General features: G+C 42.1%; 1 protein-coding gene across 6 annotated transcripts in view; it reads right to left on the minus strand.

The window, feature by feature from the left end:
- Positions 1–26,181, minus strand: part of LOC137936533 (serine/threonine-protein kinase ATM) — a 128,226-nt gene that overhangs the window by 94,630 nt on the left and 7,415 nt on the right. For 5 of the 6 annotated variants that reach the window (XM_068781262.1, XM_068781261.1, XM_068781260.1 and 2 more), the window contains exons 7-17: positions 22,604–22,743; positions 22,441–22,513; positions 22,256–22,359; positions 20,418–20,516; positions 20,115–20,171; positions 19,210–19,294; positions 18,764–18,838; positions 18,227–18,268; positions 18,054–18,124; positions 17,813–17,861; positions 6,731–6,802 (exon numbers count right to left, since the gene is read on the minus strand). In XM_068781262.1, the coding sequence (XP_068637363.1) occupies positions 6,731–6,802; positions 17,813–17,861; positions 18,054–18,124; positions 18,227–18,268; positions 18,764–18,838; positions 19,210–19,294; positions 20,115–20,171; positions 20,418–20,516; positions 22,256–22,359; positions 22,441–22,513; positions 22,604–22,743 (867 nt within the window). The remainder of the gene's footprint in view (positions 1–6,730; positions 6,803–17,812; positions 17,862–18,053; positions 18,125–18,226; positions 18,269–18,763; positions 18,839–19,209; positions 19,295–20,114; positions 20,172–20,417; positions 20,517–22,255; positions 22,360–22,440; positions 22,514–22,603; positions 22,744–26,181) is intronic. The other variant, XM_068781263.1, reaches the window with a different exon arrangement.

Consider the following 26,181-nt stretch of genomic DNA (forward strand, 5'->3'; position numbering starts at 1 on the left):
GATAGCTCCCCTCCTTGGCGCCACTGGCCAATCACTGATTGTATTGTTGACATTGTGTCATCCATTCATTGTAATTGGAACCACGTTCCTAGATCAGTCAATTCTTTGGCTGATAAATTGGCAAAATTCGGAACCCAGCAATCTCTCATTGTTTGGGAAGGATTCCCCTCTTGTAATCTACTCATTTGAGCTCTCATAATAAAATTCAGCATCATTTCAACAACAAAAAAAAAGCGAGCTATGATTTTGTAGGTAATGGTTGTTAGGCTGATAGGTCGGAAATCCGAGGCCTGATCCACATTGATCTTCTTGTGGTATGAGGGCTATGAAGGAAGCCCCAATGCTTCGGTAAGTTATGCCTCGGTGGTAGAAGTCATGGACCACAGCAATGACGTTTTCACAAATGGTGGGCCAGCATTGACTAAATTCTCCATTCTAGCCGTTAGGGCTGGGGGCGGTCAAGGGGGAGGCCGAGTGTGGCTTTTTCAATTCTTGAGCAGAATTTTTCGAAATGAGCCTCTGCGTGCCCGAGCGGAAGTGCGAACCCAAACTCTCGTGACCCTTCACCGGTCACCATCCCCACAGTCGGCGACCGGAACCCACGATGTCGGACTTCTGACAAGGCCGCAATCACCTTCTTCAACACTGATCGACGGCATTACGACGTCTCGTCGAGCAGACATGGAAGAACTACAACCTCCGGTCTCGGAAGAAATCACTCCAATCGCTTGGATTTCTCAAAGCTTCCCTACGATGAGGCTCCTGAACCTCCAACAAAAGGTTTCGACGCCAGGTGGAAGACGATCTCCCAGCAAAAGATGAGAAATCATCCTTTCCGCTTCATCTACAGAAAGAATAGAGTTACAGTGGAGAAAGTAACCCAAAACTCCGGCCAGGTGATTCGCATCTCCTCTACCATCAGTTTGAAAATGTCCTTCATTTGCATTCTGGTGGAAGTCATCTCAAACTTCGTTCTTCAGTTCCAAAGAGTCACGAACAAAGCCAATCGAACCCGTGAATTTTGGACACGGGATTTGATCTTCTTCATAATGGTGAGCTCCTACCGGGGAAGAACAGAATGTCGTGTCGTACATCGACGTGGCTCTACAGTGCTCGCCAGAATATATATTCCCTAGGCTACTAACTTGGGATTCGACTGGAAGGAGTTCGCAGAAGCCCTCTAGAACTTCTCTCCGGCAAGGAGAGCACCCAGGCTAATGTTCTGAATTGAGGGATGAGAGGGACAATTATCAATGTATAGACCTGCAAAAAAGGAAAGTTAAGAGTTAGTTATGGAAGCCTGGTCCGAGGTGGCTTCACCATCAACACAAAAGGGAGGTGATTCTATTGGCTCAACGTCTAGCAGAGGCAACAGCATGAAAGAACTTCGTATTGGTGTCACCCTCCGAAAGCCATTTAAAGCGAGCATGTTACTTCCAATGAATAAGCTCATTCTGGGCATAAGTTTGGAGTTGGTGGTGGAGAGCAAAGCGTTGGTTGACTTCATTTGGGGAGAGACCCCTGGCTTCTTCAACTCGTCTAATATGGCGAGCTGGTTGTGGAAGGAGCCTTGGTTGTCGAGGTGCTAAAAGCGGCTCCCCAGGGTCCACGACTTGAGGTGATGCTTTAGCTTAAGTTTTTGGGGGAGGGACTAGCCTCACGGACCGAGGATGCTGAAGTCATTCCAACCATTGGTGAAGGCTAAATCGAAGCTATTGTCATTCAGCAAAGAGTTGTTGAACTGAAAGGGGAAGGGCCCCCATCTCCCAAAATGAGTGTCCACCAAAATTGGCGAATGATTGGACATTGTGTGGCCAAGAAGCTTTCTCATCACATTCCCATAAAGGTGGAGCCATTCATCATTGGCGAGGAATTGGTCAAGCTTTGAGAGGATGGGTGGCTAGCGACTGTTACTCCAAGTGAAAGTGTTTCCGAAGAGCACAATCTCCTCGAATGCACAGCAACCAATGGAAGTCGGCAAAGAGTCTCATGGATGTCAAAATCCTGCAGGCTGGCAGAGTTTTTTTCATGACAGAAGCGGGTGGCATTAAAGTCACCATTAATGAGAAAGGGGAGGTGCCAATGTTGGCACGCCATGAGCAGTTCATCCCAAAAAGATTAGCGCTCGGGTATCAAGTTGGACCGTAGACACCAATCAGGCACCAGACGCTTCTAGTAGTTCGATTTGGCACCGATGGTGAAGGCACCCAGAGTGCTAGCAATGACTTGAATGCACTTAGTATCCCAAATAAGAATCATGCCACCAGCTTGACCAGAAACATCTAATTTCAGCCATCTGAAGTCTCGGGTTCGCCAAAGGTCCTTAACCGTGCTGCAATTTAACGAAGAAGTCTTGGTTTCCTGAATAATGGCAACATTAGCGTGGGAGGAAAAGAGGAGAGAATGGATAGTGGCACGACGTCTTGCAAAGCCAATTCCTTGTGTATTCCGGGAGACGATGATCATTAGTCCTTGTTCTGGACTTCGGAAGGACATTGATCACCAGGAAGGGGGCCCAAAGTATACAACGCCCATAATTTTGGCCAATTCCATCATTTGATCCCTAGTTTCGAGGTCGAATTTGTGTTTTTTGACTATAGTGCTTCAACAAAGCGCTGGGATCGTTCTCCATGTTCTAGGAATATGTAGCTGCCAATTTCTGGGATACTTGTTTTGAGCATTGGGTTCGCCCTACAAGAGTTGTCTAGGCTGGGTTCGATTCCGCCTTTGATAAGTGGCAATAAGAGGAGGAGAGAGGTTATGGGGTCTTGGGGAGAATGGTTCCGAATTTCCGAACTGGATTCAGAATCGGAAGGATACTAGATGATGGTGGGTTGTTGGGGAGGGTAAGGAGATTGGAGTGTCCATAATAGGCAAAAAGGTTATTGGGTGTTTTCGTGGGAGGGATTGGCAATTATAAGGGAGGGAAACGAGCTGGGGGAGAGACAAGTGACAAGAAGGAAGGCTGCAAAGGAAAGTGAGACCGATGTTAAATTTGGGATGGAATCAATACAGGGCGTGTTGGTAGACATGTCTTGATAAGGTAATTGATTGTGGGGTTGACCAAGCCAATAGTCGTTTTCAGGGGGTAAGGGGGTGTTTGGGTTTCGATGGGGGTTCAGGTTGCTGCTGGAGAGAATATGATAAGGGTTGGTTTACATTTTCAGAGTGTCATGCGGAGTAACAACATTGACTGGGTTGCAAGGTAAGATAGGTGGTTGTTGAAGTAAATGTGAATTTGAATTTGGTTGGTTTGGCGAGTTACGAGGATCTGGCTCACTCGTTGAGTGGTGGTCTGAGTGATCCGATGAACTCAGTGAGTCGGTGATTGGGTGAGCTAGTTGATGCATTGTCTCACCGGAGAGGTGGAGTGGCACCATATAATATTGGAAGTTAGCCAAGTCTTCGAAGGAGACTCTAAGTCAGTATTTGGCATTGTCGATTGTGAGGCATAGAAACTGATGACCCAAGAAGATCTAATGCGGGTTGATGAGGATGCGAGCTTCGTCCAACCGGTGCCAGTGCACGGTTTTGTGATTAAGGGAGATGAGCATACCAAAAACGGCGGCAATGCCTACAAAGACTCTTGCTTACCAGAGTTTGATAGGTAGTCTGCAAACGGATAGTCATTGCCCTAAGGAGCTCAAAGGGGCTAAAGGAAGCCATTCGCAAATGCCAGTAATGCAAAAGTTGGGGTCAAGTGAAAGAGTAGAGGTTTTGTCTGTGGTTGAGCAGAGGTGGACGAGACATCGGCAAGGTTCAAGGCAAGACATGTGGGGAGTGTAGTTGGGTTGGAATTGGGAGGTGAATCAGCTGGTTATTGTAAGTTTGTTGGTCAGAGGAGTGATGGTGACAACGATGGATCATCCCAAAGCTGATCAGCCATCAATGAGATAATTGGAAGGGAGGGACATAGTGTTGTTGAAAGGTTCGTGTTCGGCTGGTTGGATCGGAGGATTGGGGTGTACAACTGGGTGGTTTGGTGGGGTTGGTTGTTGGCAAGTTATGAGAGGTGCTGGAGGTATGCGAGTTAATGGAAGTGGCAGACTTTGAATGTGGGTTGGTAGGGGTAGGAATGGAGGCAAGGTAGGGGATGGATTTTCTGGTGCGAGATCGGTCTGAGAAGGGGGTTGGGTGGGTGAAATCGTAGTAGGCATTCATGGAAAGTCTTCCAACCGAAATTAGTATTTGTCAATTCAAGGATGTAAATGCGGGCCATAATGAGATTGTCATGGTGTTGAATGACTTTACACTCTTTCAATCCATAGAATATGGCAACCTAGATGAAGAAGGTGAAGTTTCCAGTCCATAACTCCAGTGTTTAGTTGTATAAATCGGGCCCGAAATCACCTTTTCAAACTGACAGCAAAAGGTGTTGATCGCAACAGTAGGAATGCATATTAAGGATCGTTTTGCGCCAGATGTGGACCACAGCTCCAGAAGGGTGGTTGAGTTTCTCCAGTACGACTGTCATTTTTCTGAAGGCAAAGCGGAAGCTTGTAGGCCTGAGTGGTCGTTGTCTTCAGGATATCGTGGTCCAATTTCCACGCACGGCATCGTCGCCTTCATCCAGTCGTAGGGCTTCAGCTGAAATGGCTCCATTCCTCGCCGACAGGATGTTGTTTCGTCTGCTATTAGTTGAAGCAAAAGATCGGTGTTCTTCTGTAGGTGTGAGAATGTCCCGCCTGGAAAGGATGGTCAAGCAATCATCTGGAGGGGGAGAGACGCCACCGGCATTGGTCGCAGTGGAAGGGGCGACCGGAGCAGACGGAGTCTTCTATTCCAATTTGGACCCTCTGAATATCTAATCCAGTTTCGATCATTAAGTGACAGATTGCTAGCAATTAAACTACCAGCCAGACGTGAATACAGCTTAGCTAATATCAGAGACCGGGAACCCACTTCATCCAGAAACACCTACGCACAATAGCTTCTCATTCAAGGACTACCACCTGAGCTTTAGGACAAACATGAATATATTGTCAACGTTTTTGGCAAACTGATTCAACTAGAAGATGGCACTACCAGGAAAACCAAAATTGATCTTGCAAGGATTCCCATCTCCCCAAACAAACATTGGACTGGTCACACATTCTTGAAGATCATCATAGAAAGCACATTTTTCTGGATCAAAATCGAGTTTGACAACCTTGGTGATTCGAATTGGACAGCCATCGAGTACCGGATGCAAGGAAGACACAACCCCACTCGGCCACTCGTAGGTGACTCGCCCTACCAGCCCCACTCTCACCTTAACCCACTCATCAATGCTACCATCAATGACTCTGACAAACCCCCACCCTTGTCACTCTTCAACTGTATCCTTTCTCAATTTCCTAGACTCAAACACATGTCACTTGAAACACCCTCTCCTGCTACTCCTGACTCTGGTCAAGCGCAGCTGACAACACAGTCTCCCAAGCCCAGACTCCGCCAACATGCCACTAACGTGTCGCCCAGCAATAACCCATCCCCACCCACACCTGGCTGTTGAAAAGCTTTCCCTCAACACTTGGCACCCACAGACCATTCCTCATGCAAAGACTGAGCTACCCCATCTGATTGAATTATCTCCTTACATATGTCTCGAGCTTCCTCTCATCACCAACATCACTGACCCTCTCCCCTGAAATGGGCATTCCCCCCTCATCTCCTACTCGCCCAGCCTCCCACTGACTGGCAATCATTCTGACATCGAGTCTTCAGCCTCTGTCACCAACCACCCAAATCATCCCCTTTTGGGATCTATGATGCATGTTTGCAAATTTTTATTGGCCTCACATAATGCATAATGTTGAAACTTTTGTGGCTTATTTTGATATTTGCCGACATGCTAAGTATGAAACAACATCTCCAATGGGTCTCTTGCAGCAGTTACTGAGGGGCTTAACTCTTTCGCAAGGCTATTTGGTTATTTGGGTGGTTGTGGACTGGTTGTCAATATATGCACTTCTTGCCATTGAAACACCCGTATTCAGCCAAGCAACTACCCAAGTTACTTCTTAAAGAGAGTCCATTTACATGGCGTCCCTCACACGATTGTGTTTTATCAGGACCCCTTTTTGTCAGTCAATTCTGGACAGAATTGTTCACTATGTTGTAGATGGAACTCCTTAAAAACTTATCATCCACAAACAGATGGTCAGACAAAGGTGGTGAACTGCTGCCTAGATAACTATTTGTGTTGTTTTACAGGGGCCACACCATCTAGCCCGCATAGTTTTCTACACTAGGCAGAATGGGTGTAGAATACTACCTCCTTCCATTCTTCTATGGGCAAGACTCCTTTCCAAGAGGTTTATGATTGAGCCCCTCCTACAATTTCAGGGTATATGCATGGCAACGCAAATATTCAACAGTTAGAACACTCTTTACTAGCCTGAGATGACATCCTGCGCACTCTAAAGCACAACATAGCTATGGCCCAAAATCACATGTAGTAGAAGGCCAACAAGCATCACTCTGAGAGAGTGTTCCAAGTGGGCAGACTTGTGCACTTGAAACTCCTATGGCTTTACAGCGAGTGACGAAAGTGAAATTAGGAGGATAAAAGATGAATTTTTTTATTGCATCCAATTATACTAAGCAGGATGTGAATCTCAAAATCAATTGCAGAACATTCGATCAGTAATACACAAATAAATCTACATAACAAAATTAACATAAAAAAATAATATCAGAATGGTTTTAAGAAAACAACAATCACCAAAAAGCTTTTAAGTAGCCAAACCTTCAAGCTCAATGATCTCAAAACTGCCTTTACAAGATGTTGCCTCAAGTATAGAATGTCTCTTATGTCACCCTAAACATATAACATTAAAAACAAGAAAAGGGAAGTTCTTTAAGTAACACATAAAAGAGATCATTCAAATCATGAACTTCTAACAACATCAATGAGAACGTCATATAGAGGCAAGCAGAGAAAGAGAAAAAGTTAAAGCAATGGTAGATAATAATTTTGAAAAAAAAAAATTCATTATGCCAAAAAAAAAAATCTGTGTGAAACAAGAGCAATCTTGAAAGAGAAAAATGAATGAATTAAAAAAAGAAAATTCAGATCTAAGGTTAAGTACCAAACAATCAAGCAAGATAGAACTTTATAAAGGAAAATAAAAAGTAATAAAATAAGGAAAAAACGGAAAGAAGAGATAAAAAACTCTGAATCATGCAGTCCCGTCATAAACTCACAGGTCCTGACGAACCAATTTGGACTGATATCCCCAGAGATCAGTTTACTGCAGCCTCTCTATAATCTCATCCTTTCAGAAATCAGTAACAATGCTCCAAACTAGGCCTCTTTTGCTCAGAAATGTTGAGCGCTGCTAAAATTATGCACTTTATACGATGTAAGCTCGTGAGAAGATCTCACATGTTGGTTAAAATTAAATTTCGATGGCAGCTCCAGTGGTATTCTGGGTCCTGCAGGTGGAGAGAGCATATTCCAAGACTCTTTGGCCAGGTTGCTATGGTATTTTTTGCACCTTTTGAAAGTTATGATTCAACAAAGGCTGAGCTATGGGCTCTTTTCTGGAGCAAAGATATTCTGGCAGTCCTATGATTCTCCTTTGATTGTTGAAGGGGACTAAGGTAGTTGTGGGCTGGTAATCTTCAGCTATAGCTACTCCTTGGCGGTTTTGAACTCTCTACATTGAAGTCTTTGCTCTTATTGATGGACTTCAACGCTCGTGATCTCATATTCTTCAGGGTGGGAATGGTATGGCTGATTCACTAACTCGTACGGGTTCGGTTTGTCCAGAATTGTGCAGAGTGCAAGGTGAACCCAGTGCCAGAAATCTCTATCCCCAGGATCCAGCCATTGGGCTCTATATTTTCCCAAAGGCAGGCGAGCGAGCACAAACGTACATTTTTTTATTTTTTGAAATGATGTTGATTTTTATTAAGACAAAAACTCAAGAGCAATTTACGAAGGAGGGAAACCTTCCCAAACAATGAAAGATTGTTGGGAAGTTCCGAATCTTGCCAATTTATTAGTCAAAGAGTAGGCTGATCTAGGAGCTCAAACGTACATTGAAGCTCTCCAATCTGAAAAACATAAATTTTACGAGGAAACTTGTGCTCAAATGATGGAGCTGGCTAAGATTATGACCGTTGTCTATTCAGGAACTCTTTCTGTAGATCAACCGCCCCTGGAAGTCCTAAAGAAAGGAGGAAAATGATCATTGTCTCATGAAATGTGCGGGGAATTGGCTCCAGCCGGCGGCAGACAATTATTAGGAGCCTTATCTCTTCCTCGAAGGCTAGCCTTGTGGTTCTCCGGGAGACCAAGGCCTCTTCTCTATTTTTTTGTTTTTTTGAGTAAAAAGGTGTGTATTTATTGCAAAGAGAAAAGGGAAAGAGTACAATACCTGGCTAAAAAGAACCTTCCTCCACAACAAGATGTTGGAGGGAAACGCCTAACTTAGCCTGAATATCCTCTAGGTGATTAGCGGATCTAGGAATGTATTTCTAATTACGTTGCAATTGAGAAATTAAATTACAGATATCCTCAAACAAGTCCCAGTGCCGCCAAGAAGGTTTAGAAGACTTCTTGCATCAGTTGATGATGACTTGTGAGTCTCCTTCAACGCAAAGAGGACCCACTAGTCGTTGCTTGAAAAGTTTTAAACCATTATACAGCCCAGAAAGCTCAGTAGTAGTTGAGTCAGATACTCCAATCGGCCAAGCAAAGGAAAGAAGAAGATTCTCATTCTCGTCATGGATGACCCCTCCAAATCCGGCAGGCCCAGGGCAGCCAAAAGCGCTTCTATCAAAATTTAATTTGAAATGTCCCATTGGGCGTGGGGACCAAGATGGGTAAGACATTTCCACCATAAGTCGCCAATTCCTCACAAATTTGATCCTTCTAAAATTTGAAATTCTTTCCGCATGAGCATCCAGGAGGAAACTTGTCCCACAATTCTATTAATCAAGATATTTCTTGGAAGAGAGCTTCTATTAAATTTTCAGCTATTTCTCTCTTTCCATAAGGCCCAGACGATATGACCAACGTAGCATGAGATAAGTAATTTTTCGAGCTTAGGAAGATGAACGCTAGTAACAGTGAGGATTGTGGATGAGAGATCTTGAGAAGGACAATAATGCATGAGTATCCAAGAGGAAACAAAGGCCTCTTCTCTTGCTCATACAACTGTTCAGGACATCTGGACATCCCGTGATTTGAATGTATCCAGCTCCACGACATTGGCTTCTCTAGTGGTATTCTTCTTATATGGGACATTCGGGTTATTGAGGCTTCTGACTTTGCTCGGGGAACTTTCTCCATTAGTGCCAAGGTCCTTGACAGAGGTATGGGTAGCAGATGGTGTGTAGTCGGAGTTTATGGTCCAACCCAATATCACGATCGTCAGCTCTTTTGGGAAGATATTGGTAGTATCTGCGAGCATTGGCAGCTCCCTCTCCTTCTTGTGGGAGATTTTAATCTCACTCAGTACTGTCATGAGAAGACCCCCACCAGTAGACTCTCTACCTCTATGAGGCAGTTTGCTGACTTCATCGGTGCTTATGATCTTGATGAAATTGCTCTTACTGGGAAGTCTTTCACATGGTCTAATGGTCGCCAACAACCAATTTTATCTAAATTGGATCGCTTCCTAGAAAATGAAGATTGGTTGCGACTATACGACAATGCTATTGGTAGAGTTCGTGGGCACACTCTCTCTGATCACTGGCCCATCATGCTCGACATTGATTTTGGTCGTTGGGGCCCTCCTCATTCCACTTTGTCAACTTTTGGCTCAGTGACAATAGCTTCCCACTATGGTTTTTGATGGTTGGAGTGGCTTTGAGGTTCTTGGGCCTTGTGGTTGGCATCTCCCTCATAAGCTTAAGGCTCTCAAGCAACACCTCAAATCCTGGTGTTTGGGACAACGATCTCAGCAGTTTGATGAAAAAAGCTCGCTCCTCAACTAGCTTGTTGCCCTCAATGTTACTAAGGAATCTCAGAGTAAATCATTGGCTATCCCCTTCCCGGTCTCGGCAAATTGATAATCTCAGCCTGCGCTAGTTTCGTTCCATGGGGGTTGTGGAATGAACGGAATAGAAGGAGGTTCGATGCTAAAAGTGAATCTGAGGCAAGAGTAGCTGAAAGAGTGACAGGGCAAATATCCACCTGGCTTCTGACTAAAAAGCATTTTTGCTCTTTCAAGGGCACCTCCATTCGAGATAACTGGAGCAATCTAGCAAGGATGCACATTGGGACCAAGGTTCAAGTAATTAAGGAGTGAAATCCCCAGAGGTTGGTTACTTAAAATTGAATTTTGATGGCTCTTCTCTTGGCAATCCGGGGATCGCTGGTTTTGGGGGTGTGATTTCAGACTCATCTAGAAATCAGTGATTCTCTTTTGCTGGTCCGATAGGCATCTCAGACTCTACGTCGACAGAGTTACATGGCCTTCTTAATGGGCTTCAAGTGTTCAGAGACAACTGCAGTGGGCCTATTGACATTGAAGGGGACTCCAAGTTAGTGATTGGTTGGTGCCAGCGTAATTCCCCTCCGCCATGGAGGCATTGGGACATATTTTAGGAGATTTTAGATATTGCATCATCATTTTCTTGTATTTAGTCTCACATTCCGAGATCTGCAAATTTGGCAACTGATGTGCTTGCCAAGCAAGGAGCTTCCCTGCAATCTCTTGTTGGAAGGGATTTGCTCCCTCATCCTTTGTAAATATTCTCTTGTTAATATAAATACATCTTTCTCAAAAAAATAAGGAATCTCAGAGTCTCACTTTCAGTGAGTTACCCCATAGCTCTTCCGTTCAAAACCAGCTTCAAGCTTTTGTTCATAATGAGCTCATCCGGTGGAAGCAATTAGCTCGTTTTCAATGGCTCTCAGAGGGGGACACAAACACCAAGTTCTTCCATGCCAAGCGTCGGGCTAATCAGATTACCTTACTATGTGTCAAAGGCAAGGTAACTTCCCATCGGTCCTCCATTACTAACTCTTTGGTGAGCTTTGTTTGAGGGTCTCTACACTGAAACTTGCCAATCGAGGCCCCTTATTCAGAATGTCCACCTTAAGAGAGTTCCTGAAGCAGCTGCCGGCCTGATTGAGCTCCTTTTCTCTATGCGTGAAATTGAAAAGGCTACCCTTGGCCTTCCTTGTGACAAGGTTCCCGGTCCTAATGGTTATAATGGAGAGTTTTACCGTCATTGATGGCCTACCATTAAAGAAGATGTTTGTTTGTTTTTTTAAATGATGCTGAATTTTATTAAATCAAACCATTATAGAAGATGTCATTGTCATAGTTCATGACTTCTACCGCAAAGGGGTTACTTACCATAGCATTGGGGCCTCATTCATTGCCGTCTTTCCCAAAAAGTCAAAATGTTGAACAGCCCCCGGACTTCCGCCTATAAGTCTCACCACAAACACCTACAAGATTCTCGCCAGACTTCTCGCCAACAGGCTTAAAGTTGTCCTGCCCCCGGTCATCCACCATGGGCAAAGTGTTTTTATCAAGGGCCGGAATATCCTCAACTCTACCATGTCGAGACATGAACTTCTGCACTATTTCAAGACGATGAAGCTCCCTTGATTTGTCCTCAAGCTGGATTTTGAAAAGGCTTTCGATAGGGTCAATTGGCGGCTCCTTGATCACCTTCTCACCAGAATGGATTTTGCCAAAGATGGCGTTTTTGGATCAACAGTACTGTTTGCAGTCACTACAAGGGGTCTCCCGGTATCCGGCAAGACGACCCATTGTCCCTGCTGCTATTCAATGTCATTGTTGAGTATCTCTCTTCCTTGGTCTATTCAGCCAAGGAGAAGGGGTGGCTGATACCTACAGCTGATCTTGCGGAGTTCGACATCGCTATCCTTCAGTTTATTGATGATATGATATGCTTTGGTGTGGGTACAATGGACCAAATCAGAAAACTTCGGGCCCTTTTGGAATTATTTGAGGTTTCCTTAGGTCAATTCATAACCTAGAGGAAAACTACTCTCTTCAGTTATCACATCGACCCCGAGACTTTGGGGCATATGGCAGAATTCTTGGGCTGTTTTCTGAGCACTACTCCATCGACCTACCTCCGCCTACCACTCCTCGACAATAGACCGAATGCCAACCTATGGTATCCTCTGATTGAAAAGTTTGAGCGCCAATTGGCTACATGGCATGGTAAGTTGCTCTCCACTACGGGAAGGCTCACTCTCATGAAATCTTATCTAGCGGGCATCCCAAATTATTATCTCTCCTTTGAGCAGTGCCCGTTCTTTGTTTGCAAAAGAATTGACTACATCAGGAAGCACTTCTTATGGCGAGGATTCGAGGACTCCTTCCGCTATCATCTAGTCAACTAGAACGAGGTTTGCTTGCCTCGAATACTTGGCGGGCTTGGTGTCCACCTCACAAAAGAAATGAACCAAGCTCTCTCCTCTTCAAGTAGATTTGGAACTTTAATACTCAGAGACCCTCTTGTTGGAGAGTCATGGTGGCTTACAAGTTATAGTGCCCTCGTCCTTGGCGGTTTGAGGGGGGGAGACAGAGACACCTATCCCCCATATGGAAATCTCTCTTTCCCCTACTCCCTCTCATGAAGAGTGACACCACTTACTGTGTAGGTAATAGGCAAAGACTCCTCTTCTGGTATGATGCATGGTGCGGGAACAAACCCCTTATGGAGGGCTTCGATTCTCTCTTTGCCATCACTTCTCGGCAAAACGCCATCATTGCGGATGTTTGGCACAACCAATCTTGGGACTTCCACTTCAGGAAGGGACTCCGAGACAATGAGACCAACAACCTATGTGCACTTCTTGATAATCTTGCCCCTATTGTGGTTTGGGAAAGCATTCCAGACAAGATTGTTTGGATGCCGAACAAGAGCGGCCTCTCTTCAGTGGCCACTGCATACTCTCACATCAGAGGTTGGACGCCCAACCCTCTTGAGCACGATGTTGCTATTGCATGGAAGCTTTCAGCACCAAGCAAAATCAAATTTTGCATATAGACAACTATCAAAGGGAAGAGTCTTATCACCAACAATTTATTCAGAGGGGTTTTCACACCCAAATGTGATTTGCCCTCTCTGTGATGTGTGCAACGAATCAGTCAAGCATGTCCTCCTCCATTGTAGTTACTCTTGGAAACTCTGGATGGGTGTCTTCCAAAAGATAAATCTTCAGCTTGCCCTCCCGCATGACCTTATTGGAACCATTTGGATGGTTAGAAACACCCCTCTCCCCAAGCTTGGAAAGATCCTCATATCTGCTTGTTTTGCCTTGGTGCATCTGGTTAGAGCGCAATAATTGGCATTTTAACCGCAAGTCCAGCAGCATCGAGCGCTCTATTGAGTTGGTAGTGGGTCATATTGCCAGCTAGCTTCACTCTCATCAAGAATTCTCACCCACATGGTGGGCCCGTCCAAGGCTATTGGCATGGTCAAGTGGTCCCCCCCCCCCCCTCCCTCCCTCCCTCCCTCCCTCCCCTCTGGGCAGCATCAAATCAAACTTTGATGGTAGTACCTTGTGTTGCTCAGGCCTGGCGGGATTTGGAGGCGTATTCCGCAATTCATCAGGTGAGGTCATTTTATCTTATGCGGGTCCTCTGGGTCTTGCTGACTCTACCACAGCTGAAGTTTCGGCCCTCCTCCACGGCCTGAATATTTTCGAGGAGCAACTATCCGAACATCTTCTCATTGAAAGAAACTCTAGTGTCGTTATTAGCTGGGGGTCGGGATCGGCTTCTTCCCCTTGGCGTCACTAGCCTATCCTGAATTCCATTTTTGATGTTGTAAATGTTGTTTCATGTTCCTGGAACCATGTAATCCATTCTGCAAATTCTTTTTGCCGATAAGTTAGCTAAAGTTGGGACCTCCCTCCATTCTCTCACTGTAAGGGGCAATCATGCCCAAGAAAACTCAATGGATCATATCATTAGAGCATTGTCCCTTCACTTTCTCAGTATGTTAAAATCAGCAAGCAAGCATCCCATACAGCTCTTATCTCCAAGTTTTACAAACCTACCCAGGGCTGGTCAAATCCTCTGGAAAGCTGTCACCACTGCAGTCATGGTGACTATGGGAAGAAAAAAATAGAAGAACATATGAGGTCAGAAAGTTCTATTGGCAGTGTGATTAAAATCATCTTGCACAATGTCTTAACATGGGCACTTCATCACCCAATAGCATTGGAAGCTCATGTCCACCATCTCAACTGCAACACCAACAAGAATTACCCCATGGTCCCTTTTGGAAGTAGTTGGCTCAAATTAAACTTAGACAAAAGCTCTGTAGTCAACCTAAGACCAGCTGGTATTGGCAGGTTATTTGGGATCACATTGGTAAAATGTTACTGAAATTCTCTGGCCCCCTACGCATATCAAAGCATGCCTCCATGGAATTCCGAGTTACTTTCTCTATCTATTCCACTGCCTTGCAGTAATTAAAAATCGGGTAGAAAGTCTCAAAAAAGATTTTTGTGGGGTGTTCCCAATGGAGAGAAAATATCACTTAGTTCAATGGGATGATGTATGTCAACCCTTACATCTTGGCAGTCTCGGAATCCGTGATATCGCAACTATCAACTCTGCTTACCTTCTTAAATGGATTTGGAGATTCAACTCATCTCCATATTTGATTTGGAGGGCGTTTGTTGCTGCCAAAGGAAACAAATCGAACGGTTGGTGGAGACTGAAGGGAGCAATCGGTACCCCATGTCGCCTGTTTGGAGGAAAATCTCGTTATTGCTCCCTGCTTTCAACAAGGCAGTCAAATGCCACCCGGGTAATGAAAGTACCACAAAATTCTGGATGGATTTATGGCTAGGGGACAAAATCCTTGACATCAGTTTTGGTCCTATCTCCTTATGGCCAGAGAAAAAAATGTTTCTATTTCGGACTTATGGTCTGAACATAGCAGTTGGACTCTTAACCTTTGGAAAGCCCTCACAGACTCAGAAGCTCTTTTGGCCTAAAACCTTCTCTCTTGCCTATCCAAAGTAAAAATCCATGAGCACATGTCGTCTAGACCTCATGCCCAAAAGGAACATTTCCTACAATTCTTGCCTACAACTTTCTTCGCAGCCCCAACCCTCCCAACCGCATCACCCTACTATGATTGCCCGATCCATGCTTGCCCCGTCTCGCACGAAATTCTTTATCTGGTGTGCTTGCAAAGATAAGATACTCACATCCTATTCCCTTATCAGACGGGATACCCCGTACAAGACCCTTCCTACCCGTTTTGTCAAACTAATCTAGAAATTGTCACCCATGTCCTCCTTCATTGCCAATTTGCACAAACAGTTTGATCCAACCTCCTAAACAAAATCGGAATTAATTATTGTGTGCCTCAAAATTTACCTTCAATGATCCTCTCCATCATAAACACTCGTCTCCCAAAACCGGGCCACCACAAGCTGAACTTTGATGGTAGTACCATTGGCTGCCCAGGTCCAGCTGGATTCAGAGGAGTTATTCATGATGATAAAAACCATCTTCTCTAAACTTTTGCAAGGCCTTTGGGGATCTCTGATTCTATTACTGTAGAACTCAATGGATTACTTCAAGGACTCATAGTCTTCCAATACCATCTCATTGGGCCCCTCATCATTGAAAGGGAGTCGAAGGTTGTCATCAATTGGTGCGCAAAAAGAATTCACCCTCCCTGGAGACATTGGGACATTTATTTAGAAATTTGTAACATAATTTGTCGTCTAAATTGTACATGGACTCACTCCCCTAGATCTGCCAATCATTTGGCAGACTTACATGCTACACGGGGATCTTACCTCCAACACCTTATTGTGGAGGTCAGCCCACCCCAATAGGTTGTATTTTTTCTCTCTGATTTATTGAATATTCACACACATTCCTTAAAAAAAATATGCAACTTCACTAAAGCAAGATCTCAAGCCTACTTGTAGAGCTTGATTAACAACTCTTCAGCTCCCAATGGTAATTGAAGAAGACTCAGCCAATGTCCTTAGCAGGATGAAAAGAAATTTCTCCCCCTCCTAAGGGTGGTTGAAATTGAGCTCTATTGATGAGCTCAAGAGGAAATCCACCAAACCTTGGTGAAGGTGGGGGTGTCATTAGGAACTGTTCTGCCAAATCCTCAAGGTATACTCCAACAATGCTTCTGAGATTCAACTGAGGTGGAGCTCCAGGCCCTTTCGTGTGGAGTGAAGGTTTTCTGTAGTACATTTTCAGGTCCTTTGGTGATTGAGGGTGATTCTTCTTACTTCCATTCTGAAAAATCCCCACCCTAGAAGGCCATGCATGTTTTTTATGAAATTGTGCATTGGAGATGGCAATATGTGGGTTCATTCCCTTCATAGTGCTAATTATGTGGTTGATTCATTGGCTCATCATCGTGAGGATCTCCCACTTCTACTTGTTTCTTTTTTTTTAAAAGATGCTGAATTTTATTATGACAAAAGCTCAAGACAGCAACTACAAATGGGGGAAGCTTTCCCAAACAATGAGAGATTGTTGGGAAGTTCTGAATGTAGCCAATTTATTAGCCAAAGAGTTGGCTGATCTAGGAATGAGAGTTCAATTACAATGAATAGAAGACACGACACAATGTCAGCAATACAATCGGTGATAGGCCAGTGATGCCAAAGGGGGAGCTATCTTTTGAACACAAATTGATGACAGTCTTTGAGTCTCCTTCAGTAATTAGTTTGTCATGGAGACGTTCCTTGAAGATTTGGAGGCCGAATAGAAGAGCATTTACTTCAGCAGTATTTGATTCAGTCATGCCCACCGGCCCAGCATAAGAAAGAATAGGGTCTCCATCGTTGCCTCTGAAAACACCACCTGCTTCAGCTGGCCCAAGATAGCCAATAGCACTACCATCAAAATTGAGTTTGATGTAGTCGCAAGGGGGGGGGAAGGGATCCCTGATGGCCATAACTGGAGTCCAACAAGGGCCCGTCATATGAGTGATCAACCTCCAATTTTCACGAAAGGAAACACCCGATAGAGCGGTAAACTCCTTTCTAATATGTAACCAGCTCGAGATAAGGCCCACAGCAAGTGAAGCCGTATTGTACACTTTGCCTTTCGATGTTGATTGACTTTGTCATTTTCTTTCTTTTTGTATTATTGTGAAGAAGCTGGGTTTTCCGTTTTGTACCTTGTAAATTCTCTCTTAAATAATTATTGCCATTCTCAAAAATAAAATAAAAATACAGATATATGTGATTGACTGAATATCCAATCACAGGACACTAAAGGCTGCAACTAATATCTCTAACACACTAACTAAATAGGTGTCTCAAGGCATTCTCTGTTGGTGGGGACTCTTCCCCAGTTGTATCCAAAGCTTGAGTAAAATCCTCTCCCTCAAATCTGTGACTGGCTTCTTACTTGAAGTAATATAGACGAAGAACATAACTATTTAAAATAATAATAAAAAATTCAACTATGAGAATTTCTAAAAATACAAGGAATGAGGGAATAAAAGAAAAATCAAAACCAAGATATACATTGTGGTCTGACAAAAATGAAATTTTTTTTTTTAAATGATGCTGAATTTTATTAAGAGAGCTCAAACGAGCAGATTACACAAGGGTCATTGAAATTGTGGACGCATGCAATATTCAAAAAGCAACAGAAGCCCTGCCGACTAAGATTGTGGACACATGCATTCTTGCAAAATCCACTCTCTCAACAATAAGAATTAAATCTATTTTATAAGGGTATGAGGATCAGCGAAATGAAACAACTTGAAGGACATATTTATTTAGCAACAGAAAAAAAATGAATCATATTCTTTTAGGCAGTTCAAATTATGTTGAGAAGGAGAAAGAAAAATCCACCAAAATTAATGGCTAAGATACCTGACAACCCACCCTGGAGAAATAGCAAGCAATGAAGAACAAAACAGACCTGAAGCATGTTTAAATCGTTAGAAAACTGTAAATTCTAAGTAATGAAGACCTAAACTACATCATCATTGAAACATTCATTTCCATGAAATTGAAGTTGGATTACATGAGTAGCCCTTCTCCATTCTTCCTTTTTCCTTATTACTAACTTCTCCTCTCCAGTTTAATAAGGAGCCATAATAAGAATACATACACTGAAGGGTTATTTGTAAATATTCGGAGATCCCACACATCTTGTGGTACAATAGGTACATTTACTAAGTCCTGCATAAAAGGAAAAACCACAAAAAATTACAAGTTTTATATTAAGCACAGGAAAAAGCATAGAGAAGTGCTAAAAGATGAAAAAGGTTGTGACCACATTACATTTAAAATGATGTTCCCCAGGAGCACCAACGCAGCATCAGCCTGTGATGCATAACACATGTAAGCATCACAGTAGAACTGCACTCTGACAAAATGTATGAAGCCCACAAAATAAAAGAAAAAAGAGGGGCATAGAGCACCAAACTCTTCTCATTTACGTTCCCATAAAAAAGAAACCACTCTTCTTACATAGGGTAATACTTAATGGGTGCTAAGGTTCCAAATGAAAAGACACCAAATTCTTTGAGACATGAACCCCGTAAGCTGGTCAAAACAAATTTAACACTCATTGTAGTTTTTTTTTCAAATAGAGCATATACATGAACATGAACACTAGATCAAGAAGTCAATTTCCTCTATAAGGAACTAGGAATTAGGATGAAACAGGATCAAGAATAATTGGGATGGCCAATGGTGGATCCAGGAGTCCACTAGTCCAGAAACCATGGGATGCAGCAAGAGGAGAATAGATCTCAAAGAGAAAGAATACAAGCCATGCACTGTATCTGATGGAATATAAGGTTTTGCAGACCCTACCAGTGTAGCCACATTGGTGAATACAGGCAGCCAATGCATCAAGCAACTCCATATAGTATACCAACCACCTTCAGACTGCAAATATGACCAAACAAATAAGCATGTTTACTTCCAATGATTGATAAGACCAACCATGCTTTGGTAAGACCAAACATGCCCAGAAGATTTTATAATAACTTCAAGTAAATTTTCTGAGCTAGAAGTTGAAAACTAATAACTCCAAATTTTCAGTAAATCAAAAGGAACATGAAGAGAGAAACTTTGAGGAATATCTGCTGATCCTTAATGATCCTTTGATTAGCAAAGCAAAAAAAAACACAAATGACTAATCTTGCCACCTAAGTTTATTTATATGTTAGCAGAAAAAAAGGTGACATAAATTGTTTAGAAATAAAGAATAATTCATGGTGTAGAAAAAAGGTATATGGATCTTCAACAATGACAACCTCACTAGATGCAACGGCCAAGCACTGGGAATCATCGCCTTTTGAAGTGTAGAGCAGCAGCACAAGGGAAAGCTCATGGAGACTCCTTCAGGATTGTTGTCAATATGAATATGTTAATCATTTAACAGAATAGTCTCATTAAAATGTACCAGCATTTCAAAATAAATATATTATATTTTCGTATCAAACAAGCCATATCATCGACCAATACCCAAACCTTCGTTAAATCAGACCAGATGAGAACATTATACACCTACACATTGACAACCCTATGGTAGATGTCTGCATTTTTTTTTATTATAAGTGAGAATTTTATAAAGACAAGAAGCGAGAAAGATACAACCTATGGTAGATGTCTGCATTAAGTGTCTTCTGTGCCCACTGGACAAGCTTACCGTCCATTTCTTTGACAAAATGTAATCCTCAACTTTTTTCCAAATAAAAGGTAGAAAATAAAGCCCTAAAAAAATTCATTTTCCTAGAGAACCTTCACTATTTAAAAGCCACTTTAGAGGAGAGAAGAATACATACATAATAATTAGTTGTATGGATAGAGAAAACCGCCACCATGGTGTTTCTTAATTTTTTGAAGAAACTGAGGACCGGTGTATACATTTGAACATAGCATAGTGCCATGCTCTTAGTAGTACTAACTTAATTGCAAACACATTGGCTATAAAATGGGGTTGACCAACAAAATCTCATTGTGTGAAATTCCTTAGATGTGTTGGTAAGCAAGCACATGCAATGCAAGGACACAACCACTCTAACCTAGAAACAATAAAATACACTCAAACAAAATCAAGGAGAAATACACAATAAATACCAAAGACAACCATCCAAATTTAAGGAATGCAAAATAACATTGGCAGGCATGCCACAATTTAGTCACCAGAAGAGCATACCGCAGCACCCAAATCAGACCATCATATGCGTGCAGTTTGTTTCCATCATTGAGAATCCTGCACAGGCAACCCAGCCAGGATTAAACCATCCATACATATAGATGCATATATATTTTCCATTCATAGCATGAAATGTCATGAAAGCTAACATTAGTAGTTTTGACCATGACTGGTTGCAGGACACATAAGCCCATAAGATTCACAGTCTTACATCAGTGATAGATTGTCCACATGCATGGGTGAAACCATAAAGATATAGTCTACCTGTAGCAGATAAATATACAACTGAACAAAGTTGAATACCTCTCAAAATTTTCACATATCCCCTCAAAGCAGTCAATGAGAATAATATCACTCACTCGGGAATGATAATTCTGGATAAGAAAACAAAAGGCACCATACCTATTTCACAGAACGAAATAAGAGTATAAGACAGAGTGCACATAAAAAACTAACACAAAATAGTAACTTGCATTTGTTTCCTCTGTACATAAAGTGCAAGCTACAACTTTTTTTGTTTTGAACATAAAATACAGTAGAAATTTGAATCCTCTCATCCAAAAAAAGTTTCAGACATAAATGCACAGTTCAAATAAACATTTTTTTAAATGGCCAAGTTTATCATCACCAGTTGCTTTTCCAAGTAACCCTCAGTAACTAATTGAGGCAAGAAGCATGCATGTAATAGAGCATTCCCATCAAAGATACAATAATGTCACCAAGTCACATATTGATATTATACTTTCTGCATGTGTTTTTTTTTTTTTTGAATAATGATGTATAAACTATTAAATAGAGGGAGAAGAGTACAAACCTAACTAAGTGGACCTTCCTCCACAACAAGGTGTTTGAGTGAAACGCCCAACTTAGTTGAGTGTCTACCAAATGATTGGCAAACCTAGGGGTGTGTTTCCAAATACAGTTTAGAAAAGAAATTAAATTACATATATCAAAATACATATCCCAATGTCGCCAGGGAGGAAGGGTTGACTTTGCACACCAGTTTATGACATTTTTAGAATCGCCTTCGATAAGGAGGGGACCCGCAAGAGGGCTTTGGAAGATCTAAAGCCCATTGAGCAGTCCAGAGAGTTCTGCAGTGGTGGAGTCGGAGATTCCAAGCGGCCGAGCAAAGGAGACAAGGAGACAGCTTTTTTCATCATGGCTAACTCCGCCATAACCCGCAGGACCAGGACAACCAAAAGTGCTACCATCAAAGTTTAGTTTGTAGTGGCCCGCCGGTGGGGAAACCCAAATTGCATAATCGGGGGACAGGAAGGCTGCATTAAACCAGCTACCAACTGCAAGTTCCCTCTAAGATTGGAGCCGCTAAGGCTACTAAACTCCTTCCGAGTCAAGAGCCAAGTTGTTACATGGCCAGCAATATTATCTATCAATATTTCTATAGGGGTAGATTTTTTTTTTTTGAAATGAGATGTGTAAGCTGAATTAAAAGAAAAGAGAGATTACAATACCTTTCTAAACAGTGCCTCCTTCCACAACAAGGTGTTGGGATAGGGGTAGATTTAAAATTAAATTTTTGGCTATTTCTTTCCTTCCATAAGGCCCAAAGGATATAACCAACGCAGCATGAGATTAGCAACTTCCCAAGCTTCAGTAGTCTAGCACTAGTAATTGAGACAATAATGGATGGCATATTTTGTGAGGAGTACTATAGACCGATTTTATTTAGGAGACTAGTCCAGACAATATGGGCAAAATAGCAAAGTAAGGGGACATGGGTGGCAGTTTCTGGAGAATTTTGGCAAAAGTGACAAGAGGGTTTATGGACAGGGGTTCCGTGTTAAATTAAGAAATTTGCATGTGTCGTAAGCTATTCTAAAAAAGGAACTGAAGATCTACAAAATTAATTGCAGCTGGTCTCACAAAGGAATGTATTTGCCTTTTAATGTGGTTTTTTGTATTTTTTTATTTTTTGCCTTTAATATAGTATCATTATATCCAAAAAAAAATGTATCTAGGCCCCTCTTCCTTTACGGCCCTTCCAGAGGAAGATGGTGCTAAAAGTTTTTATTTCATAATAATGCTAATAGAGATAGTAACAAACTAAAGACAGCACCTTAGATTCCATTAAAAAAATAATTTTAAGAAGAAACAGATAATCCAAATGTTCAGCTCACCATAACCATTTGCCTTTAGCAAGAGCCTCCTTAAGACGAGCACAAGTTTTCTCTCTCTTCAACCGTTTATCCGTTGGTGGTGCCTTATATGTGTTGCCACAAGCCTGATACATGAAATTATGTTCAATTTATGACATTTATCACATCATGGGCTTCATGGAAAAATTTATCGGTTTGATGCAAACCAGATAAATAACAGAAGCTGCAAGATCCATCAAACCATGTTGTATGCTTGCCAAATTACCACCTTTATCATCCCTGAACATATTTCTATGTTATATATACAAACAAACAGGAGATCACAGGTAGCTAAGAACACTTCAAATGATAAGTTATAGAAACTCTCACCAGAGTGTACCAACAGTAGAATTACTGCATTGGTCCAGTTCCTTACCAACAACATCAAGAAGTTGCTCCAGCAAAGGAGCTACATCAGCCGTGCTCCTCCTCAACTTCAATTGTATTTTGGCATAAAGTATAAGACTAGTCTGACAAGAGAGAGAAAAGGAAAAGGGACAAAAATATAAATGTTGATGATAAGGTTCCCTGTCTCTGTGTGTGTGTGTGTGTGCATATATAGTTATGGACCTAATCTATCTAACCTTGTGCACCTAATTTTTAACTTGAATTGAATACTTAAAAATTGATTTATTCTCATTCTACATTTATTTATTATCTCATATATTCATATTGATGTTCTTTTTTTTTTTTATAAAGATGTATTGTATTAACAAGCGAAAATTTACAAAGGAAGAGGGAGCAAATCCCTAACAACAAGATGTTGGAGTGATGCTCCCTGCCTACTCTTTCATAACTTGAACCTTGGTCCCAAAATGCATCCTTGCCAGGTTACTCCAGCTATCCCGAATGGAGGTGCCCTTGAAAGAGCAGAAAGGCTTCTTCGTCAGAAGCCAGGTGGAAATTTGACCCATCACTCTTTCCACTACTCTTGCCTCAGTTTCAAATTTAGCATTGAACCACCTTCTATAACATTCGTTCCAAAGCCCCCACGACACAAAACTAGCACAGGCTGAGAGCATCATTTTACCGAGCCCAAGAAGGGGATAGCCGATGATCGACTTGCTAAAACTTATCAGATCCGCAGATATACAGAATTGCAACCCCAACTTGCATAAGACAGAGGTCCACACATTCCAAGAGAACTGGCACAATAGCAGAGTATGGCTGGTGGATACGGCTTCAATGTTGCAAAAAGGACATAGTGGATCTATAGAAGGGTGACCCCTTCTTCGAAGCACATCCGCCGTAAGGATCTTACTTTGGCAAGCACTCCACATGAAGAATTTAATGTTTGGAGGGGCACAGAGACGACAAACGAAGTAGATATCATGCTCACTTTGTGTTGAGTCCCAACCATTAATATGTCTGTATGCAGATGAAACTGAGAATTTACCGCTTTTGTCAAGCCACCAAATGATCTTGTCTGCATTAGAAGGCCTCATTCTGACATGATTCAAAGAATCTAATAAACAGCTTGCTTCCATAGCCTCCGTATCAGAAAGACCCCTTCGAGGATGAAGGCTCAAACCACCCCCCTCAAAAGCATCGGCTACTGATATCTCCCTTTGTGTGGAAAGAAGGAAGAAATTTCTAAAGGAGTTTCTCAAAGGTTCCTGCCCTGTACACCAATCGTCCCAGAATTTAAGAGACCTTCCGCTGCCAACAAAAAATCTACAAGCTGAGGAGAAATCCTGAAGAAGCAAATAAAGAGATCTTCATATTGAGGATAACCCTCTCCGATTTCCCCCGAACATCCACCATGAAGAGTTCCAACCCAACTTGGTACGAACCATATCCTTCCAAAGGTTTGAAGAATTTGTGTTGAACTTCCATATCCACTTAAGGAGCAAAGCTTTGTTCATTTCTTTTGATTTTCGAATCCCTAGTCCACCCAATCTCTTAGGCAGACATACTTCTTCCTATCTAACCAGGTGGTATTTAAAGGAGTCACTTGATCCTCTCCAGAGGAATCTTCTTTTCATTTTATCCATGGCTTTGCATACCGAAGAAGGGCAAGGCATAAATGATAAAGCATAGTTTGGGATGCCAACAATACATGACTTAGGATCAGTCTGCCTGCCTTGCTGAGGAGTCACCCCTTCCAAGTTGCTAACCGAGACTCAATTTTTTCAACCATCGGGTTCCATAACTTTGTGAAATACGCCCATGGAAGAGAGGGAGGCCAAGATACTTTGCTGGAAGAGTAGTTGTAGAGCAACCAAATAAATTTGCTATATCTGCAAGATTCACATGGTCCACATTAAATCCTATGAGAGAGGTTTTCCCCCAATTAACTTTCTGCCGAGATACTGTTCATATTGATGTTCATTTGAGATGTTTTCCTTTTTATCAATTTTTAATGATAAAATGGAGATTAATATTTTTTATAAAGCGTAAATTCAAATTGGACCCCTCTTAAACACTGCATTTCCAAATACAGCCAGTTAGATACCACATTTTCAAACATGGCCTCGTAATTTGTATTTAATGAAAAATTATGGTAGCACTTATTGGGCAATTAATTTTTAATAGACAATTAAGGTAACAATGTTAATGGTTTTTAACAGGAAGACTAAAATTATAAAAAATCCCTTTTTAAAAAGCTATTTATTAAAATTAAAATTAATTAAAGGCCCACTCAACTCCCTATCTTCCTCATAGTGAGGAAGAAAGGAAGAACGTGGCTGCCCTCTCCTTTTTTTTTTTTTTAAATGATGCTCAATTTTATTATGAGAGCTCAAACGAGCAGATTACAAGAGGGGAAGCTTCCCAAACAATGAGAGATTGCTGGGAGGTTCCAAATTTAGCCAATTTATCAGCCAAAGAATTGATTGATCTAGGAACGAGGTTCCAATTACAATGAATGGATGACACAATGTCAACAATACAATCAGTGATTGGCCAGTGGCGCCAAGGAGGGGGGCTATCTTTTGAACACCAGCTGATAGCAGTCTTTGAATCGCCTTCGATAATCAACTTGCCATGAAGCCGCTCTTTAAAGATTTGGATCCCGAATAGAAGAGCACTCACTTAAGCAGTATTTGAATCAGCAATACCCACCAGCCATACATAGGATAGAATAGGGTCTCCATTGCTGTCACTGAAAACACCACCAGCTCCAGCCGGCCTAGGTCAGCCTAAAGCACTACTATCAAAATTGAGTTTGGTGCAATCTTAAGGGGGAGGATCCCAGGTGGCCATAACCGGATTCCTACAGGGGCCTGCTATGTGCTTGATCAAGCCCCAATTTTCTCGAAGGGAGACGCCCGATAAAGAAGCAAACTCCTTCCTAGAATGTAGCCAACTCGAGATAAGGCTCACTGCCTGAGAAGCTATATTATCCAGGTTGCTAGCCTTGGAGTTGAATCTCCGGCTGCCCTCTCCTTGAAGTACCCAAAGAGGGGAAGGGTCACACTCCCTTCCCCTCCTACGGAGCAATTGGGGGAGAAGCCCGAGCACAGACAGGCAAGATGGTCAGAAAAGTAAAGTTGTTACAAAGAGAGATTACGGATAAAGCACAGATAGATGACGAAGATGACCTGACCCCCATAAGTAGGCCTAAATTTGTATTTTTAATTTTCAAAATTAATAATCAATTACTATCTTACCCTTAACTTTAATGGATTCTCTGGGCTAAATTTTTAAATAGTATATCCAACTGGCTGCATTTGGAACTATCCTTTTTTATATATAACGAAAAATGACATTCTTTTACATAAAGTAACTTCTCTAAGAAAGAAAAAGTTGGGTGCAGCCAAAGTTTATATAGACATACATACATATATGTATGTGTATAAATAGACATACATACATATATGTATGTGTATAAATATATATGCGTACATATATGTATGTGTATAAATATATATGCGTACATATATGTATGTGTATAAATATATATACGT

The sequence above is a fragment of the Aristolochia californica genome, unplaced genomic scaffold, assembly GCF_029961685.1.
Source record: "Aristolochia californica isolate CCGP_79_NKW_82.1479 unplaced genomic scaffold, dmAriCali1.0.hap1 SCAF_7, whole genome shotgun sequence".
Taxonomy (NCBI): Eukaryota; Viridiplantae; Streptophyta; class Magnoliopsida; order Piperales; family Aristolochiaceae; genus Aristolochia; species Aristolochia californica.